The sequence below is a fragment of the Enoplosus armatus genome, chromosome 14, assembly GCF_043641665.1.
Source record: "Enoplosus armatus isolate fEnoArm2 chromosome 14, fEnoArm2.hap1, whole genome shotgun sequence".
Taxonomy (NCBI): domain Eukaryota; kingdom Metazoa; phylum Chordata; class Actinopteri; order Centrarchiformes; family Enoplosidae; genus Enoplosus; species Enoplosus armatus.
Window position 1 is genome coordinate 6773706 of NC_092193.1, and position 22715 is coordinate 6796420.

At 40.2% G+C, this 22715-nt stretch overlaps 1 protein-coding gene across 2 annotated transcripts; it reads left to right on the forward strand.

Annotated features, from left to right (window-relative positions):
• Positions 1-1151: 1151 nt before the first annotated feature.
• On the forward strand, positions 1152-20962 carry LOC139295977 (alpha-amylase). Of its 2 annotated transcripts, none has more exons than XM_070918205.1 (10): positions 1152-1210; positions 16429-16603; positions 17451-17597; positions 18079-18276; positions 18460-18690; positions 19497-19630; positions 19872-20094; positions 20199-20320; positions 20447-20572; positions 20731-20962. In XM_070918205.1, the coding sequence occupies exons 2-10, from the start codon at positions 16436-16438 to the stop codon at positions 20918-20920; spliced, it is 1539 nt and encodes a 512-aa protein (XP_070774306.1). In that variant the 5' UTR covers positions 1152-1210; positions 16429-16435; the 3' UTR covers positions 20921-20962. The 2 variants fall into 2 exon arrangements, with proteins under 2 accessions (XP_070774306.1, XP_070774305.1); XM_070918204.1 differs by lacking the exon at positions 1152-1210 and adding an exon at positions 12129-12194.
• Positions 20963-22715: the final 1753 nt, after the last annotated feature.

Below are 22715 nucleotides of genomic sequence, written 5' to 3' on the forward strand. Positions count from 1 at the left end.
ATTTTGTTCCACTTGCAATGAGGCACTGATATCTTCAATTGATGGCACTGTAACAATGCTTTACTTGAATAGTAATATACGATTTGGCCTACATCGAACTGATTCATCTCTGTGGCCAGGATGTTTTATATATTCCCTCCATCTTGATTGTTACCAGTATTTAAACTGACAGTTACAGTGGAAAAGGTAGAAGCAGTAGCAGAAGTAGCACGCTATGTTCCATTTTCATCACCTCCCACAGTGTATGGATTGGGTGATTTCCAACATGGTGGTTTTGGGTTACAGTAACCACCAGCTGGATGGAGCGTTGTTTCCACCGTGGTGGTAAACTGCAGTGCCTATGCGTCCCTCCACAAGCTTCTAAAACAAGCCAATCAAAAGCCATCAGTCTTAAAAGCAGTACAGGGGTGGAGGAGTAGTGGAACAAACCACACGAGTTTTACATTAGTTTTTCTTTGTGTCCTCTAAGCATTGGGTAGGCCTACTTCAGTTGCTGACAGAGACAGCACCACCTTATTAATAGTATACATTTTCAAATGATTTCTCAACTTAACTTAAATCTGCAGTTACTGATTTTTTTGGCCACTTGGGGGTGCTGAGTCAGGCCGCAAACACAACACTGACATATTATTGCCTATAAAGTTGATATGGCAAACTAGTTAGCAATAAAATTGCCTACTAACATCCAGACCATCGTTAGCATTCATTCTGAGTCATGTTTTTGGCCACCTGATGAAGTCCAAGAGTCACTCTCCTTTTGCCTATGTTAATATTTAAAATTAATGTTTATGGGGTTTGTAAGCCCTATTATTATTCTTGATTCGAGAGATAATCATGCTCTAAATGTTGGAACTACAGTTCCCATAATTTGGGATTTGGAGGATGTAAACAGGAAGTAGCGTTATAATGTTGATATGGAGTCTGTTGGGCTAGCTACAACTTGAGACCCGTTTTTTTAGCCTATATTTGTTTATATTTTGGCAAAATGGCACTATTAAAAGTATGCCGAATTAACTATTCGCAGTTCCGGTTTGTAATGCATCAATGAATGTACAGATAACTATCGTCGGATTACTTTGATACTGAAGAAAACTTAAAAACGTGATGATTCTCAAGCAAGTTCTGGAGTTACAAGAAGCGTCTTTCTTGTATGATTTCTAAGCGGATTTCAGGACGTTTCTCGTCGGATATAGTCGTATCGTCGGAAAGTGTAAGTCACACTGAACGTAAAAATATGTGTATTATGTCTGCGTGTTCCTTTGTAACTCAGTTATGCCTCTGAGAAAGAGGCGAACGCGGGTTTTAAAGTACCATAATTATCTCCATGAGCTGTGTGTCACATCCACTGCTGCTGTTCCAACTGCTGACCATGTTGATAAATCAGTGCCAAACTACAATAGCTAGCGTTAACTTCCAATTGTTTTAGTAACAAGGCATTCACCTGTTTTCACCGCATGCAGTTTCTGGGCGTCATGTCTCTCCTTCGCGCCGCCCCCTTCAACCTCCTCTACACCAACTCTGGCTCTTTTGCTGCGAAATGCTCCACGATGTTCAGCAGCTACTTACTAACTTTGTCTGTGTGTCGGTTTGTGCTGGGCAAGTAATGTACTACAGTAGGGTTTTTTTTCTGAAAATAGCTGTGGTTGAAAACGAAAGTGGTGAGAATGAGCCAAAACAATGAGCTTAAAGATGCTAAAATGCTCCATAGATCTAAGGGAAATAGCAGAGCTGAGTGATAGTTCTCTGTAATGGTCACTTCAAGCGATGGAGAAATGTATTCATATATTTATTTCAACCCATCTCAGCTATTGTAACTCCTTAAATTTTGCTCTTAATAAGAGAGGGTGGCACCACCCAGAAGTCTTTTTTCTCAGTCCAACATCTGGCTGTCAAAGAATGCCAAATCCTGGCTCTAAGGAGAGGAAGCTGCTGGGTGGACCTGCAATAACATAAAAGACCATTATGAACATTTTTGAGTGACGTTGATCCATTGCCTTTTCCAGTGGAGTTACTTACACTTCTAGAGTAAGACTCAAACACAGAGGTGGCAGAGCAGCTGGGTTTACATTTGCAGTCTTTTGGTCTAAGATGCATAATGCCATAACAAGTCACTGACAAGTGATGCTGCAGCAAAACCTCTCGGGTGCTGCAGATCAGTGGAGCCCCAACTGCTAAAATATAAGTGTGTGATTGTGTATGTATGGATGGAGGGTGGAGGGGGTGGGAGTGTGTGCATGCGTATGCGTATACTCTCATTAACGTGCATGCTTGCTGCCTGTGCGCCCTGCGTAAAGCCGATAGGGAGAGCAGCATGTCTGGAATCATTTAAACAGAGTGAGAACACATTCCTGCATGTGGAATCATTCCTCCCAATAGGAGTGTCATTGTTTCCAAAGACAGCTTTGCTTTCACCATGATTCAGGTAGCATTTTTTCCTATATATTTCATTTTTCCTGTCAGCTATACAGGTCTTTACAAAAATGCCGGGAGTGAATCCAGGAGGAAGTTATGACTGTTTTGATCTGAGAATTGAGATTGATGACCCAGTTTGGGGAGACTGAGGAAGAGAAATACAATAATGTAATGGCTTTGTACGTTATGGATAAATATTTTGATGAGCATGCAGAGTGAGGGACATTTACGAAACAGAACAACAGCATTGTAATCAATCAACAAAGTACATAGAGACAAATGCTGATCCTTTTGAGGTTATTTGAACAAGTCCTATGAAAACAACAAAACCCAAAATGTGTGAGTCAATTTCTCTCTGACTTCCCTGCCCTATCTGTGACACTCCCCCAAGCCCACTGGTCCTTACTGAATCTTTGAAAACAGGTCACAAATGTATAGTTTCATCCTTTTTAATAAAAGGCTCAGTAATATCCTAAAACAGATGGTTAACAGCTGAGGAAATAGTGCATTTGTTGGGGACTATTTTCAGCCAAGGATTAATGCACGTTTGGCGCTCTTGTGAGTACTTACAGCAGCAGGATGGTGTATGTGGGGATAGACTCAAAATAAACTGCAGCGTCGAGGTTTATCGTAATAAAGGAACATGTCACCCAGTGCAATAGTGGGATTCTGGTGTGTTTTTAATAGTTTTTTGACAAAAATGGAGCTCTATGGTACAGAGGAATAAGATACATCAGACTTTGGATACGCAGAAAATACTTGTTAGTAGGATCAATTCATTGTTGGTTTTGGTCTTTTCATGGGATGTGTTGACAATAACAAAAAATGTAGGATATTGGCAGCATTGTCCTTAAAGATGTATGTAAAGAATTGTTCATTTTTAAGATGTTTCAAGTTCACAATCTTTAAAACATTTTGCTCTACACTTCAGAATACTTCATATTGTGCTACTATCTTCACGCTATTACAATATACAGTATATCTTCAAGTAAACTGCCAAATGAAGCCAAAGAACAGTGAATGATGTTTGCTTCACCATTTATGTCTCTTTTTTGGCACATGAGCACGCTGTACAGTCTGTATATTAGTAGCTACAACTACTAAAATTTCTATGGAAAATGAATAGAAATTCTCTCTAGTTTTCGGCCTCAAGACACCACAGTGTACACTAGTTTGTCCTCAGTGACTCCCGTGATGGTCTGTCATTCAGGAACATCATATTATCTTATTAAAGTCTGAAATCTGAATTTAATTTAAAAACCCCAAACTCAAAGCTACTTTGAAGTCTGACAACTTGATGCACCACTTTGTGGGTCTGTGTCTGAGAGCTGTAGTAAATGGGCAGTGACTCATGCCAGTCAAATGTATGGCTCCCCTTGTGGTGGCACGGGCGGCCAGCCACATAGTTGCCTGTGGTGAAGGCCACTGCACAGGCAGCACTGGAATAGATGTTTATTACTGGCCACCAAGTCAAGCCCTGCTCACTAAATTGATACCCTGGAACAAATATAACATAGAAAATCACATGTACGCATAAACTGTGAAGCAAGCGCACACCCATGTGCGACTACACTCATGGATGGAGATGCAAGCACACAGCACAGACATACACACACACAAAGTTAAAGGCTATACTTTGAAAGTTCCTGTTTAGGTGTAAGTGGGTGAGAAATGTGGGCACATTGTTCAGTCTCTAAGAAAAGTTGCCATAGTTCATTGAGGAGAGAAACCTAAAATAAGATTTGAGATTGAAGGTTTGAAGGCTGGAATAAGGGTCCTTTGTACACGCAACAAAAGAGACAGATGTGATATATGTATGAATGAATCTTCTGCTTTTATATTTAATGTATGACATCATTCATCCTGGAGAAACTATTTTCTGTTTTTCAGGGAGAAAGAAATATTCCAAGGTTTCATAGAAAGCTTTTACTCCTTTGACAAATGTGTCAAGTGGCCCCGTCAGCCCGCGATCATCTCAGTGTAATTGAAGACATGATGTCACATCAATGCCTTATAGCTGCAGCTATGATGCAGAAACCACTGTTACCCACATATCCCAATACTGGGTGGTTTTGTCAGACAAGCTCCAGATATGTGCTACACACACACTTAATAACCGTCTGGGCTTAGGTTTGGCTCCAGACGTTTGGCTAAAGCTCAATCACACTCAATAAAGAAGCAAATACAACTGACTGACAGACCGCTTTTATTGCACCATTCAGCACTTTAGACAACACGGAAGCTCTGATAAGTAGAAGTCCGGTAGAGAATCTGTGAAATTAGTGCAACACATTCCTGAAAACAACCTCCACTATAAATGTTGGGAGATTACTTGACTCATAAAATGTTTCAATAAAGTTATTTTATGTTTTGGCTTGACCCTTGACTACCCTTGGTAGTGCTGATGAGGTTAGAACACTGCCATCATCCTCTGTTGTTTTGTATCTTTGCTGTGAGTGCTACAGTGGTGCCAAAAATATTTAGATATACCAAAGTAAGTCCTGAATTATTCAGTATTATCAGCAAAATGATGATACACATGAAAAATATGTCAACTCCTGGATGGATTGCTATGGAAATTTGGTGCGGACATTCATGTCCCCCTCCCTGATCCCCTGACTTTCCATCTAGCGCCATCATCAGGTCAAATAAAACTTAACTTAGGTGGTGAGAACATTATACCTGCAAAACATCAGCATGTTAGCGTTGTCAAAGTGAGCATGTTAGCATATTGACGTTAGTATTTAGTTCAAAGCACCGCTGTACCTAAGTTTAGCCTCAGAGAGCTGCTAGCATGGCAGGTGACTCTTAGTCTTATTAGACAACAAATATAAACTTAAACCTAAAATAAACTTTATTATATATAAAACTGTTAAGTAAAAATACAATATTTCCCTCTGAAATGTAGTGGAGTAGAAGTATAAAGTAGCACAAAATGGTAAATTACATAAGGATAAGGAAAACATAAGGAAAACAAGAAATTGAAATCATAAAACTCCTCACTCAAAAGATTTGCTGACTTGCAGTAAGTGCAAAAATTGTAATGCACACATAGAGATAGAGAAATACTGGTACTGTAATCCCCATTGTTGTTATCTCTTTTTTCTTTTTTCTTTACCCACTATATTTCTTTACTATCTGCCTTGGCAACATATTTCAGATTTCATGCCAGCAAAGCAAACTGAAATTGAGAGAAAGAGAAACCGAAATCTCAGCTTTAAGCTTTAAGAGTCAATAAACTTGCTGCCCACTTCCAGGCTGCACTGATGGAGTCACTGGGCTCAAGATTACTTACTTTCCCTCCCCCTGCTTGAAGAGGTGAGCTTAATTTGGAACCGATGGGTTTTTCTAATTGTCGGTTTGTTTGCTGAGCAATTTGGCTTTCATTCAGCAAATCCTTAGAGAGACCCCTAGTGCTGGAAACTTGCAAGTGCAACTCACATCCCCAGAGCGTGGTGTTGATGGTGTGTGTTGGTTCTCTGTGACTGCGGTGTGTTTTGGGATGAAGAGATAATAGACAGAAATTAGACACCCAGGGAAAGGTTGGACGGGGTGAATCTCATTCAGCTGCAAACTCTCACAACTCTGGAGGTTCTAATTTGATTTGGCTGGAAGTGGATCTTTCCAGAATGCCTCATGGAAGCCCTCCAAAATTAACTTCCTGGATATTCTACAGGGTCTCTATGTCTACACCCATTCTCATACCCAAATGGTACTCTGGCCAACTTTACGGTGGTGCTGTGTATTTGTCAGGGTCTTATAGAAATATAGAAATCCATATAGAAAATAAGGGAGAGGAAGAAGCAACAGAAGTGAAAGGTTGAAGAAAGTACAAGCAAGAAAAACAGTGAGGGGGCTTCACAATTATCAGATATGAAGATTATTAGAAAACAATATTCGTGTTGGAGCTAGTCAAACAGTGGGAGTGAAAAAAACAATCAGTGATTGTCTCAGTGTTTCCCGACCGGGGGGGGGGGGGGGGCGGACCCCCACAAGGGGTCACAAGATCAATTTGAGGGGTCGTGAGATGACAGAAGAGGAAGGCAGAAATAACACATATCTGCTACATATATTTGCTTTTGTCTTGTACTGTAAATTACTGGATAAATTGATTTTTTCAGGGTCCATGTTCCTAACTAATCCAGACAAACATGCTGTTATCAAGCTAAAATAATCCTCTTTATTCTCATTCTCACTCTTTGGTTGGCATATGTTGGCAAAGAGCAGGCTGATCATCCATCCACCCCCACCGCTATCCTGCTGCCAGCGCAATGAATGCCAGATGATCTTAAATGCACATTCAGTTTAGTGTCCTGTGATATATATATCAAAACTGAATATCCATCCTCTGTCTATCAGCAGTGAAAACTTTACTGCCCCTCTTGTCCACAGACTTCCATAAAGTATTTCTCCACTGTGTCAGACACACACACAAAAAAAGAAACTGAATGAAACAGAAGAAAGACAGACCCCTCCGTCTGTCGCTGATCATTCACGCTATGACAGATAAGTTGTGATTATGTCCAAATTTCTCACTGAGTGGAGTTATTTTGCGTGATATGTAAATAAACTTGAGTTTCAGTTTCACACTTTCCTCCTTCTGTCCATATATGGGCCATCCCTTACATATATGAAATGGAAGAACGGATTTTTGGCTTATTTTATCGAATCATTTTTCATTTTGACAACTTATCTTCACTGAATGCATTTGTTAAAGTTCCTCTAGTGTTCCTTATTGTTTTTTCACCGTGTTGTTGATGATAGTATATGTGCATAGTTTGTTTTCACATCTGCTAAAGGGTAAAAGTTTAACTGTCCTCACCTTAAACCTCAATTTACGTGCTAAATGTGATGTGAAAACCTCTCTTTGAATTTGTCACCAGTTTGTACACAGAGTCAGAGTGCTTTACTTTCAGGCACACTGATACTGCTTCACTCTTTTCACATGAAAAACTGGGTTAAACATATTACAATATGGAAAGGGGATGTGCTTTATTACTCCACCCCCTTGTCTCTCCCTCTCCCTCTTCCTCCCTCTTTCTCTCTCTGTCTCTGTCTCTCTGAGAAAGAGGGCATTGTTTCTTAATTAATACACCATGTGTTTGGAGCACACAGGACTGAAGGAGGCGCAATGTTTGAAAGATTAATAGCCGAAGATTTCCCCCCACATAGGCCAATTAGGAGTTACAAGTATCTACACTTCCTGTGGAGTTCTGTGTGAAGTAGGATATGACTTTGTAATCTTCACTTTTAAAGTTGAGTGCTCAGTGTTTGTGACTAGGACATGAAAGGGATTTAAGAGGTAAAATTATCAAATGTGAAGCAACTTTCTGGCGCTAAAGTGAATTAGCTGACCCTGATTTGAAATGGTAAAAACTACAAATTCAAAAATACCATCATTTTGTTTCATTTTCTTTTTACACCTTACAGTCCCATAAATGCATGTATTACAGCACAGTAGTTCAAGCTGGAATTACTATAATTCTGTCTATGTCACTTAAGTCAAGCCTCCGTCTATTATAAGACAAGACTAACTTTATCTATTGACCCACTTTCTCCCACCACATACAGTGTGTGTGTGTGTGTATGTGTGTGTCTATGCCAGTGCCTTGCACAGAGGTAGCTCTTGGCTACTGTTATGGCAGCGATCACAGAGAAGCAGCCAGTTGAAGACAGGAACTTGGACCGATCTGGCAAATCTTGGACTACACAGTTTATGACCGAAAGCAAATAAAGTCTGCAGAGAACAAATGCCGGGTGCTCGGCGTGTTTATACAAAAGCTCATTAGTGTGAGATCAGGTCGAGGTTTACAGCCAACCTCTTCCCTCTCCGTGCCAACTATATAACCTGTGATTATTCCTCTTTAAGTATAAGCCTGAGACCTACAGCACTGCGTCTTCTTCGCCTTTAAAGACTTGTTGCTATTTTTTCTTGAGGGAGAGGAGTGTTTTAAGAGATGATTTCAGTGCTGTAATGCTACCTCCTGTGCCACAGACAGACATCTGTCCCGCACATTGCTGCAGTGTAGCGAGGATGTTCATCATCTGCTGAGCGTTTTGGGGCGCTGCTTGGTTGCCAGTTCAATCCCTTATATTTCCATTCACCAAAATATTTGATACTCTAGCAGCAGTGGTCCCTCACGCTCACTTTATGTTTAGTGAACTCTGGTGTCTGTTGAAATCACCAATCTAAGACAAAGTAGAAGATAACCCGCAGAGTGAGACTGAAGTGATACTGGAAGACGTGTTTGGGCCGGTGAGCTGAGGCTGGACTCCAGCACATGTTTGATAAAAAGCGGATATATTGTGTTATTTGAAAGATGCCTGCCTGCTCAACCCCCTCACCAATCCTCCTCTCATCTTCCTCCCTTCTCGCTCTGGAGGAGCAGAGCACTGCAAAACAAAGGAAACTCTCTATATCTTAAAGCCAGCAGTGATATCATGGAAAAGGCTGACAGTCAGTCAGGTGTGGGAGAGAGTCAAAGGGATTACTGCTGCTCTCTCAAACTTCACAAATTTCTTTAGCAAAAGGGATTTAGCATTCATATGGAATTCATTCTGGGCTTTCCCCTCTTCCATGTTATATAAATAGTCCATGAAATCAATAATGTAATTTCATCACCACTTCTTGCCCAGCGATAGCATTTCTTAGAAATATCATGAAGATACTAGTTGAAGGAAATCGCAAAAAAGAAGGCGAAGGTGGATTCAAGTCTCTCCCAAAGGCCATACAGCTGAAACCTTGCACCCTTCAATTCTCTGTTATTGTAGTATAAAAGGTAACAAATGTCTAAGGAGGAGAAACTACAAACATTTCAGAGAGCAGAGGCAGTATAGGGGAGCTCGGGAATTTTCCTCACAGTAAAACTGTTGCTCAGCCTACGACCATGAAAGCAAAGCTCTCATTTCCCGCTGACTACTGTGAAAGGGGATCATAAAATTGACTCCATCTGTAATTTTATGGTGAACTTTCCAGTCACCAACAGCACGACAGCATTCCTTCTATTAAGTTCTATTAAAATTCACTTGAAGGCATGTATTGCTTTGCATGTCTTTGGGATAAATTGGGCTTTTTTGTGGATAGCCGTTTCATACACATGTCTCTTTTAAAGTCTTAAGGCATAGTTTGGCAAGTTTGGCCATATTTGACAGAGAAGAGAGATCGTATGCAAATTCATGGCACGAATTGGTTTTGAACACGCATTTATAAAGGACATTTGAATTGACCTTATGTTTTTAAACCTTTAAGACACCTCTTTTTGGATCCTTTTTATAATGATAATAATGAGTATGATAATTTATTCGTTGATTTACAAATGAAGATTGGTTTACTTGTCATGTGGAGGACTAGTCAGCCAGTGAAAACGGCTTTCTAAATTCAACTGGGGGTGTGGTATTTAAAAGATGTGGGTGTTTACCAGGCAGGAAGGGCCTCTAACAAAAAGATGCCATGGTTGTATTATGAGAAACGTAAGATCCACTGTTTTTAGAGCTTGGCTAGAGATTGTAAATTTTGACCGTTTTCTTCTAATCTGTCTCCCACAAGTCCAACAACCTTATGAGTGTAATACTAAATCACTGGAGTACCCCTTTAGAGCGGCTACAAGGTGGAGACTCATTGTGATGAACCACATAGATCACCCGGAGCGTTTTAGACACTATTAGCTCAGTGTTTTGGTTTTACCACCCACAACTGTTTTTGGTTCACTCTCACTGCTCACATCAGCCTCGTTCAGCAGAAAGCTCTAAAAAAAAAAAACCACTATACGCTACCCGCCCAGCACCAAACAGCAGATAGACAAAGTGAGTGACTAGCTGGTGAACATAGTGGAGCATTTAGCAGCTAAAGAGCCAGATATTTCCTTCAGGAGTTAGTGGAGACCAAAAACAGAGCCAAAAGCAGAGTGAATATTAGACTTCCATTCATCAGGTGGACACAAACACGACTCCAAATTAATGCTAATGTCGGTTTGCCAGCGTGCCAAATCAACTTTATGAGGTGATTATATGTGTTGCTTTTACAGCTTGTTTCCGCTGCCCCCAATTGGTAAAATCCATTATTGCAAGTGCAAGAAATGTATCAGATAAGAAATACCAGATTGTAGATTCCAGCCTTTTCAATGTGAAGCTTTTGGGCAATAGTCTTTATATTCTGACATTTTAAATACAAAAACAAATAAGTGAAAACAGATTCATTGATAATGCAATTGGTCATCAGATATATCAATAATGCTATTTATTCCAGACTACTGTTGTCCTGCTTAAAGTGGTAGGACTAACTGACATGAATAACTGTCTTGTCTTAGTCACAAACACTGAGCACATGAAAGACTGTAATGTATATGGTCAAGATTACGGCCTACATGTGTTTCTTTAATGTCTCAATGTGAGAAGCATGTGTATCTACAAGAAGTGTCTTCTCAGACTGGATGGAGAGCATCTGTGTGTGTGTGAGAAAGGGAGGCTGAGAGAGTGTCTGAATCCATGGGCTGTCTGAAAAAGGTAAAGGTGTTTGAGTTCTTGTCTGCAAGTGCGTGTTTGTGTCTGTGCTCACGTTTGTGTGTGTGTGTGTATTAGTAATTTTCAAAGCGTGAACCTCTCCTGGGGTACTTCCGCTGCTGCTGTTATTCTTTGCAGTGAGATGGAAAGCTTTTCCCAACATCTGCACAACATATCATCATGGCAAAAAAAAAAGGGGATACTGGGCTGAAACTTTCCTTTGGAAGAGTCTGTGGATTTCACTTTGTAGGAATTTTTCCTCCCTGGTATGCTCAGTTTAGTTGAGGAAACCTGAAAAAGTTCCCAAAATGCACTTCATTTGTTGAACATTTTAAAACCATAAAGGGAAAAAAGTGTGGTGACACACTTCTCGTCAGAGCGTGAAACACTTGTTAGTACACTTGATGGCATTACTGGGATCATTAAAAAAGCCATGCAAAGTTAAGGGCAGAACATTTTTGCAGCACCCAGTGAAGCGACAAATGCTTTACATCAGACTATTATCGGACCATAAATGTGGTTGGAGTTTTCATTTGACACCTCTTCATCCAACCCACTGTGGATTTTCATGTTTCCAAAACCAGTTAGTGATGCAGCGTTGCCCATTGAGTTTCGTGTTAAATACAACCCAGCTTGCTTTGCGTCTGCAATATCATTTACATGAGTAAGCCTATTTGAACTCTGCACACTGTTTCATTGCTTTTATCCATCATGCCATGTGCTATCTGTTCGCCAATACCTCTTAAACCTGAGCTGTCTGGCTGAAGGAGCGACCTGAGGTGTAGGAAGATGAGGTACATACAGTTTTGTTATCCTTCCCCCAACTCCCTTTTTTTCCCTTTACAGTTTTCACTCCCCCTTCTTTTTCCACTCTGTGTTTTTCCTCATTTGCCCTGAACTAGAGCAACCCCCCACCCCCCCACCTTTACCATCTCATGCACTCTCTCTTCTCTTATTTTCCTCATTTGTCTTCAACTAACACCACACACCCACCTCTCCTTCTTTTCTCTCTTCTTCCGTCTCTCTCTTAACCTGCTGACCGCATTCCTTCCCTTTTCTTTTCATCTCTCTCTCTCTCTCTCTCTCATTCTTCCTCACTTTCCTTTTCCCCTGTCTCCAGTCAGCCCTCAGGCCTCCCCCCTCTTCGCTATGACTCTTCCACTTTCCCATGACAAAACCAGAGGCGGGAATCAAATGACCGGCTTCTCTCCTTTCACCTGGTCCCGGAGCTCGAGCTGTGAAAGAAAGCTTTGTCCCCCCCAAACCCTTCATCGCCTCTGGAGGTATGTCTTGTGTTGTCCATACAGGAAAGGACTTTGGTCTGACTGGAATTTTTGGGGCCCTTGGGAAAATGTGAGTTAGGGCCCTAACTCTCCCTCTGACATCTCCTCCCACAGAGCATGCTGCGTCATTAGGAGGAAAACCTCATGCCAGTAATCCAAAAGAAACCTTAAAGCGGCTGTGATTGATATTTTTATAATAACAATGTCTCAAATGACAATGTAAAAACAATGTGAGTGGGGTGCTTGTAATGATGAACCTACCAAACTTAGAGAAATATCACCTGAATCTGCAGCTCCCCTCGGCTTCAAAGCTAGTTTCAGCTAATTGTGTAGTTGTCCTGCAACTTTACTGTTTTGGTTCATTCTGTTTTTGGCCACAGCAGGCAGCTGTTTTCAGCGAAAAAAGCTCTAAAAACCCACCGTACACTTCCTGCTCATCACCAAACGACAGACTGACACTGTTAGCGACTAGCTGGTGAACATAGTGCAGCATTTATCAGCCAGATATTTCCCTCAGGATTTGGTCGAGACCAAAAACTGATGAAAATGTTGTAAATGCTGGATGTGTAAATGAACAAATGTTTGCTAACAAGTTCAGCATATCAACTTAAAAGGTGATGATGACATGTCAATGTTGTGTTCACAACTTGTTTCCGCTGCCCCCAAGTGGCAAAAAAAAAGCCTAAAAACATTTGAACTGACTTTGGAGGGTGAATATTGCAATAATAAACTATTTAAGTCTTGTTTTGACTGGAAATGGAGCACAGCTTTACCTCACCACACAGGTTATTTAATAATTAACTCAACTGTGTGGATTTTGCTTTTGCTGTTCAGATAAAGATTCACAAAATGTTTTTGTGTGCTTGTCTACTTTTGTCTGGACTGTTACTACAGCTTCACACAACACCAGAGAACAGTGCTGCCACTGTGAACAGAGGCATCATCAACCTAAGAACAAAACCTGCTCTGTAAAATTAGATCTTTATCCCTTTAGTCCTTATGTGTCAACACTCCCAGTCTGCACCGAGATGAGTTGTTAGTGAGTGTTTCCACCACAAACGTGTCGGGCCCCCTTCACTTTTACATGCCTGTGACCCACAGACTCGCTGGGAGGAGTGACCCGGAACGAGACTCAGTAAGGCAGATCAGATGTCCGTTTGACACACTCTCCGCAGGGGGGACGGGAGGGGCAGGTGCTGGGTCAGATAGTAAGCAGGTGGGATGAGGCCCACCAGGCTTTATTTACAAAAGCTGCAACACACACAAACCTACAGTCAGTGTGGCATTCACTGCCCTTTTTTATGCAACGCACCCACACTGACACCGGGACATAATTTCTTGTGTTGTTAGTTTTTACTGAACCCTCTTAATATTGCTTTGCTACTGTAATATTGTAAACATACTCGTGTATACACATTTTATTATACTTGAGGGAAAAATGTAGTAGGACACGAGGTTAACACAAAGCTATGCACAGTATGTATATACTGTGTATGTTTCAAATGAAGCAGTTTCTGTCAAGAACCATTGGGGGAGCTATTGTTATATGAAAGTACATCCCAACATGACCATAATAACTTGCTGCCCAGGGTTACAACTGACATTAGCATGGCAGAAATAATGTAACAGTGCCATGGGGAGGTGAAAGTCTTTCAGGACAGTTAATATGACTCCACATTTACACAGAATTGACTTCACTTTAACACCTGTGTTTTGTTGACATTGGCTTTAATCATTTTTTTGAGTCAAAAATACCCCACTGCGGTATGTGTAAAAATACTAATAATAAATGCAAAATTAATCAATTCTTATTTTATCTTTTTTCTTCTGGCCTTATTGAAACCCATTATAAGCACTGAGTGGGAACCATTCCCTTTGCTATTAACTGGGCTTTCACATTTTATGAAGGTCACAAAACCTTCAAATTACCATGAAGCATTTATATTACACCAAATAAAGAAATATTATAATATTATAATAAATATATAATATGGGCTATGCATGAGCACATATATCTTTTTTTAATTTATTTATTTTTTTTTACCAAATTGTCAGATAAAGATAGACACTGACAGATAAATGTATACATACAATAACATTAGCCTATAAATGTTTTGGGTCAGTTAGACCTCAAAGAGGTTAGTCCTCTGGTGAACTGTGCAAACTCCAATTAAAGAAATCCAAACAGACGCATTTGGGATTTGGGAGGGGTAGTGCTGCGTCAACTGTACTGTTAACACCATCATATCACAGACACGAAGCATATGAAAATCCCTTAAATTTAACCATGTTTACAGCTGCTGTCTCTGAGACCCCATCATAGCTAATACTTAACTTTCTGAAACATATCTTCACTTCAAAATCATATTTATAAGCCCTTCCCATAAATATCATATAAAATGGTACAAGTATCTATAATATATAATAGTATACTTAAGTACAGTACTTGAGTAAATCTACATAATTACATTCTACTTCTAAAGAAAAGAATAAGATAAATGAAAATATAAGGCTAATCTAAGAGCATGTTGTCTCAATTAAACTCTCACTTTCTAACTCCTTTTTTCTTTCGTATAAAAGAATACAATAATACTACAGCATGAACATGTTGAATTGTGTAATCTGACCCGTTACAGTTTAATTTGAGCTGCAGATTGTCTGTTATACTGTTTAAAGTTGTTTGTCCTGTACAGAAACAACTTCCTGAAGGTGATTAAAGCCATTTTGAGGATTCACCTCATGCAGTGTCATACATTTCTCTCCTGAGCTGGCAGCTTGACCCTTTACCCACATACAGAAACTAAGAGGAGGGTCATATTTGAAGCCCCTCATGGGAAAATGCTTGTTTTGTCAGGGTTGTTAACTTGTTAACTTGTTTTACATAACAAGTTTGACCTCCTACCCTTCTCCCTCGAGTGTCGCTTATCTGTATTGGTTTTCCTTGATGAGAGGTGGGCAACACACGAGTTATACAAGGACTCTGCATGTTTTGTAACTGATGCAGCTCCAACATCACCTCTTTTTCTCTCTCTAGTTTTTTTCTTTTTCTTAAACCGACCACTGCTATGATAATTGAATATGATGAGACCTGATGAACACATCATGAAACTTCAAATTATTGGTACACTTTTGTTCACATTGTGATTGATTCTTGAATAAAGATATTCATCTTTTAAATGATAACAAAACATAACAATAAATATCTTGAAAGATGAAAAAATATCCAAGATATACTTCAATATTCCATACAAAAACCTTAAATCGAGAACTAACATAAAATGTGATGGAAGATGAATACTGCTGTTTCCCTCCTGGACAGAGCTTAACCCACCTTATTCAACATTTAGGGCTAGTTGCTAAATTCATGTGAAGGTCAACTTCGTTACATAAACCGTCACAATGTTTGGTATGAATTAAACAAACGTGGAAAGTAAATGTTGTAGATTATTTACTTTCCCACACAGATCTTTGACCCCATAATCCCTCAACTGACACACACACACATATCATATTAAAAAAAAAGAAAACCTCAAACAGAATTCACCTGCCTCAGCTTTTTATTTGCTTTGCCCAAAATAGATTTCTGTTCCAAATCAAAGTTTTGTAACTGGGTAAGTTTAAACTGGCCTTTGCAACATCATCTGGTTACTGAACTGAGTGAACAAATACTAAAGCAGGATAAATCGAAACATGTTCTCAATGGTAAGAGCTTTAAAATACCATTTTTATGTCTTCTTCTATCTGAATCAGCACAAGATGAATCTCATAAATCACCTAAGATGGTGTTATGGTAATGTTTAAAGCCATAAAATAATGTTTTTGTGGGCTGGTGTTGCTGCTGAATCCTTGAACTTACGGCCACATGACAAAGAAAATGTGATTCTTTCCAGTATGAGTTTCAGTTTGTTTTGACCTGCAGGGAGGATCAAATTCAGTGCCGCAGATATATCACTGTCAGAAAATGAATAAGAAAGCATTTTCAGTCTCTTTAAGCCACTTGTTTTTATACTTGGGTAAAGAAATTATGAACACCTCATGTTTGTCAGTTTCCAATCTTTACATGCCTCGAATCTATTCTCCCTTCTATTAGTTTTGAAACAGGTTAGGAAGCCCTGAGAAAGAAGCACCTGTTTAACCTCCATCCTGAGTCTCTCATTGGTCCAGGAGAGAGATAAAATTAGTATAAATACGAACAGTGGGACAGCAGGTGAGTGTGGTTTTCTCGCTCATCCAGGGAAAGCATGAAGTTGATCATTCTGGTGGCTCTGTTCGGGCTCGGCCTCGCCCAGCACAACCCCCACACCAAGCACGGCAGGACCGCCATCGTCCACCTGTTTGAGTGGCGCTGGGCGGACATCGCTGCAGAGTGTGAGCGCTTCTTGGGTCCCAATGGCTATGGTGGAGTTCAGGTATGTATGGCTAAACACAGATGGATAGCTTGCAACTGTAGAGAAGGAGGACTTCTATAAAATAAGGTGAATCTATAAATAATCAAGCACCACGTTGAGGATTTTGCACACAGCTGGCTACAAAGGGCAGTAAAAAAAAACATGATTGCCAACCAGCTTGTGATCACTTTATACAAAATGATATCAAATGGATCAGAGGAGTACAATATAAACAGCTTTCTTTACATAGAAAAGTTGTTTCTTGCTTTGAATTTCACTGTTTCGTTCATTTCAAACAAAAAAAAAACAACTTTCATTTTGAATATTTAAAGAAAATCAACATTAGTGGGAAGGTGGTGCTTCTCTCTTTAGGTTGATAAAAAAACTGAATCTTAGAAAAAAAATTTTTTTTAATACAAAATAAAAACCCTTTTGGAAGGGTTCAATGCGCTCTCTTTATCCTCTGTCTGTTAATTTAATTGAAAGGGATACTCCAATGATTCAGTATTGCACTTCCATAAAGTTGCAGCACTCACAAGAGACAGACTTAAAAAAGAAATCAAAGCATCAGACACAGAGAAGTTCAGACTTTTCGTATGGATTAAACTCCAGAAACACTGGATCCCACATTTCCCATAATGCATCTCTATAGCGTCTTATATTAGCACTCCCTGCCTCCTAAATGCCCATGTCTTTCAAACCACCACCATCTCCAGTCTGTAGGCTTTTTTTTTTTCAAACTTTAAACAAGAAAGCTCCTCCAGACACAATATCACCCTATTTAACAACAATCTTCGGTTTGCAGACAATTGTGTTAAAAGTGATAATTACTGTACTGTACTGTAATATGTTAATGTGTGTCGCTCAGATATCCCCTCCAAACGAGCACATTGTGCTCAACAATCCCTGGAGGCCCTGGTGGCAGAGATACCAGCCAACCGGCTACAACCTGTGCTCCAGATCTGGCAGTGAGAACGAGCTGAGAGACATGATCACCAGATGCAACAACGTTGGGGTAAAGTACATCACAACAGTGATTTAGTGAAAGGCACGAGCAACAATGTTCTTCTGCACTTGACAGCACCTCGTAAATCTACAGTCCAGTACAATACAACAAATTCTTACCAGACACATCACATAACACTCGACGCTTTATCATCATCATCAAGCTGTTTTATAACAACAGGCACCTGGCATTTTAGAACAAAAGATATTTTTGAACAAAGAGCAACATTTTAATGAATTAATGCTTCTGCCATCATTCACACTTTGATTTTAGACATTTAGCTGCTGCTGCTTTTTTGTTCACAATGATATGCTTCAGTTTCTGGACCACCAACATCACAGTTAACCAATAGTGAGCAGTGCAGCTTCAACATATCCCTATGACCTGAGAATGAACTTAATGTGTTAAGAAAAGGAGTGAAAGTGAAGAGGGATAGAAGGGAGGTGTTGATTAGTTGTGTTGCACCTACAATCCTGCATCTACCCCACAGGTCAATATCTACGTGGATGCTGTCATCAACCACATGTGTGGCGCCGGCGGCGGAGAGGGAACCCACTCTTCATGTGGAAGCTGGTTCAGTGCCAGCAAGAAAGACTTCCCCAGTATCCCCTTCACCCACTGGGACTTCAATGACCACAAATGCAGGACTGGCAGCGGCAATATTGAGAATTATGGTGACGCCAGTCAGGTATGAATGTCACTCAGAAACACTGATGGAGCAGTGTCATTTTTATGACCATTTTACATTTCACAGTACTTTTTCCTCTTCATTCAAGGATCCATAAAATGTTTAGTCAGAAGCTTCAACATTGACCCGTTGGTTGACTTGGAGGAAAACAAGAATAAAGAATAATTTAATTTGCTGCTCCAGGTGCGTGACTGTCGTCTGGTGGGTCTGTTGGACCTGGCCCTGGAGAAAGATTACGTCAGGGGCAAGGTGGCCGACTTCATGAACAAGCTGATTGACATGGGTGTGGCTGGATTCAGGGTGGATGCCTGCAAGCACATGTGGCCCGGTGACCTGGCTGCTGTCTACGGCCGTCTGCACAACCTCAACACCAAGTGGTTCCCTGGTGGCTCCAGACCCTTCGTCTTCCAGGAGGTAAGCATTTGTATCAAAATGTTTTTTATACGTTTATTTGATTTCAACACAGAAATAGCAAAATATGTCAAAAAGACAGAAGAAGAAATATCAACCTGCAACTTCCAGTAGTGTTATGAACACATACTGTAGATGCATATGTCATTATGTTTAGTGGCTTCAATTCACCTCTGTATTTGTGTTTTACTGGCAAATTTTGGTGAACCAAATGGCTGGATGAACTTGTTTGAACTTGATTTGCAGGAGAAAAACATGCAGCCAGTCAACACAAACTGCTGCCAGTAAAACTAATTTGCATTCAGGTACATGATAGGGCACGGCCCAGCTGTAATCTACATGCAAGCATGTGATTGGATGAGTACTAACCGCCCACATGACCAATATTTATGACTGATTATCAGCAGCACAGAAATCAAGATGACAAAAACGAACACATGCACACAGAGCATATGTAAATATTCAAGAAGACACTACAGTAGTTGACAAGCGCCTGCATCAGTACAGGTAATACTGGGGCTCTAATATACTGTAAAAGGATGAAGCCGAAGGTGCTAAACTCAGAAAACAAAGGTAGTAAGCAGTAAAAATATTCTATGATCTCAAAAATAAGTGTGCTCTGTCTTCACTAACAACATGAATGTTTAACAGCGGAAACATGGCTCTTGTTACTGCTGAATCAAAAAAGCGTACTTAGCATTAAAATACTTTTTGTCAATCCACAAATCACCGATATGGTGCAGTTAATCTAAACCATATGTACTTTGAATAGTACGGATGATGTGAATTATGTGTTGGTTTCCTTCTAGGTTATTGATCTGGGGGGTGAGCCCATCACATCTAGAGAGTACTTCCATCTGGGAAGGGTCACTGAGTTCAAATATGGTGCCAGACTGGGAACTGTCTTCAAAAAATGGAACGGCGAGAAGCTGTCTTACACCAGGTATGTGTGTTTCTGTTGGTGTGCCTGAATCACATATCAAATTGATTAGATTAGAGTATTTATTTAAACATGAGATAGCTACAATCCCATTTTCTGCATAAATTACTGGATTGGATTATTCATAAATTATCACTGACTAGAACTGGTTTCTGAATTAAATACTTTAGGTAATATTTTGTCTTAACTATGGTGTTTTAGAAGTGTACTCATCATTAGTAAAATTATGTATTCTTGTGTGCAGGAGCTGGGGAGAGGGATGGGGCTTCATGCCCAACGGCAATGCTGTCGTCTTCGTTGACAACCATGACAACCAGAGAGGCCACGGTGCTGGTGGTGCATCCATCGTTACCTTCTGGGACTCCAGGCTCTACAAGATGGCTGTCGGCTACATGTTGGCCCACCCTTACGGAGTAACCAGGGTGATGTCTAGCTTCCGCTGGAACCGTCACATTGTCAATGGAAAGGTAGATTCTCTTTTAAGAAGGAATAATGATAGTATGTAATGTATAGTGTGTATTTGGAACTATTTTTCCTTTGTTAAAGACATTTATCCATCATTATCTTGTAGGATCAGAACGACTGGATGGGCCCTCCCAGCCATGGCGATGGATCCACCAAGTCTGTTCCCATCAACGCGGACCAGACTTGTGGAGATGGATGGGTGTGTGAGCACAGATGGCGTCAGATCAAGTGAGTCCTCAGAAAGACTCATGGAACTGTTCACACAGAACATTATTAACTTCCGCTTCGTCATATGGATGTGAAAACTATGTACATTATACATTATGATTTAATTTTGTCATATCTCCCCTTTAGGAACATGGTTATTTTCCGTAACGTGGTCAACGGACAGCCTCACTCCAACTGGTGGGACAATCAGAGCAACCAGGTTGCCTTTGGACGTGGCAATCGCGGTTTCATCGTCTTCAACAATGATGACTGGTAAGGACTTTTCGCTCTAATAAGTCATTTTACTCTGATCAAGTAAAAGCCAGATTAATGTATAGGCCGGGAAGCAGATGCACGTCAGTTTCAGTTACAGATTCATTGTGACATTGTGGTGGCTTTAAAAACAACATGTACCTTGTCTTCACTTTCAGGAACCTGGATGTGACCCTGAACACTGGCATGCCCGGTGGCACCTACTGTGACGTCATTTCCGGCCAGAAGGAAGGAAACAGGTGCACTGGGAAGCAGATCAATGTTGGCGGTGATGGCCGCGCCCACTACAAAATTAGCAACAGAGATGAGGACCCCTTCGTTGCTATTCATGCCGACTCTAAGCTGTAAAAACATCATGTACAACTTGAAATAAATCCTGAATGATCATCATCTTGAATCTTGAATGTCTAATAATTCTTCCAATTGATTTTTAGTTTATTTTAAACTTGCGAATCAATAAGAGCAAAAGCTTTGCACTTTTTAATTAATTAATTAACTTTTAATTTGCACTGTTGCATCACCGCACTGAAGTTTCTCTTTGAAATGATCACATGCGTGGAAAACACTATGGGGAATACCCAGTTTTGGTAATTTACTTTTGTATGAGGGTACGCGCTTCACATCACTGTATGTGAAAATCACAACGCTCCCTCCCTCCTGACTGGGAAATACAAAAAAATCAGCTTCTGCCTTTGATGCATTCGCATAGAAAAAGTATAAGAATAAACATCAAAAACCCAGATAAAAGGCCTGTTGCACAATCAACTGTTCTCCCCATTCACAGCGGCTGTCATGTGTGAGGGGTTGTATCATATGCAAGATGATGTCTATGCTTGCAAACCTAAAGGGCAACATACATGAATCACCCACATGCAGAAAATTCTGTCCATCTGTTAGCGCAATCTGGTCAGATCAAGCATGAAGAACTACTCGTTGATACTGTTTGATCCTCATCTGTTCAAAAAGTAGTGTTTCTCAAACTTCAGTATCCTTTAAAGCCCTTGCAGTGACAACTGTTCTGCTGCCACCTTGGGAGGTTACTCAATATGTAAAAGGCCAATAGGCTGTCAGAAACTTTGGACACTGAAGGCCAGGGAAAAGGGAGTTACAGCATAACCTCTAATAATGACCAGAACAATAAGATACTTCTCAAACCATATCGATAAACTTAAGGGTGCAATTAGACTTACAATAAATTGAAATAAAAAATGATGTTTACTTGGAAAAACTTTGTCAAATGTTTGCTAAGCCCTGTCGGTACTGTTGCTCTGTTTTCAGTTGCAGTTTACAGTGATAACTGTGGCAGATTAGCCTCTCGAAATGCACTGTAATGTCTTCAATTTCACACAGACAAACAAACAACAGCTTATTTAATTTTCTAAGCCGTAGTTTCTGTTGGCTGAAATGATGACTGTTGCCCTCCTTTCAGATGTAGCTAGCTAACATAAGCTATTGCTAACTCTAAAACTTCCTCAGTGAGCTGAAAATGCTGTCTCAAGCTAACTCTTTTTTAATAACTCATGCGTTTTAAAAGAACAACCCTGTGAAGAGGTCTTAACTGTGCTCTTAATGGCTCCATATGACATAATGCTAATAAACAGCTAAAGCTTCATGTCTCAGGCAAAAAGCCAGCGTCCTCACCAGCTTAGTTACTGTTGCTACGCCTGACAAGCTTTCCATTCTGGCACAGATGCAGTTTACAGTGATAAAACTGACAACTTTTACCACCCGAAATTTGCAGTAGTTTTTGAAACAATGGGTCTGTAACTAATGTAAGCTAAACACTATTTAAAACACTATTCCGAGATGACTTTTAATGTTTCCCCACAAATGTAACGTAGCTTGCAGATGACATGCCTTTGGCAACAATGCTACTATAGGTAGCTAGTCAGCCAGATATGCTAATGTTTGCAGCTCACATTAGAACAGATACACGCTGAATAACCCATTCCTTATGCTTTTGCTGTTGTGTTTTTGGTTTTGTAAAGGCTAAAGACTCTTTATATATACACAGGAGTATCATTGTTATTAGAGCCACATGCACACTGCTTCAACATGTTAGGATTGGACAACCGCCGTTTGTGGAATTGATGTGTGAATGGCAATGAAATGGTTTAATTATTTTTTAATTATTTTTTTTTAA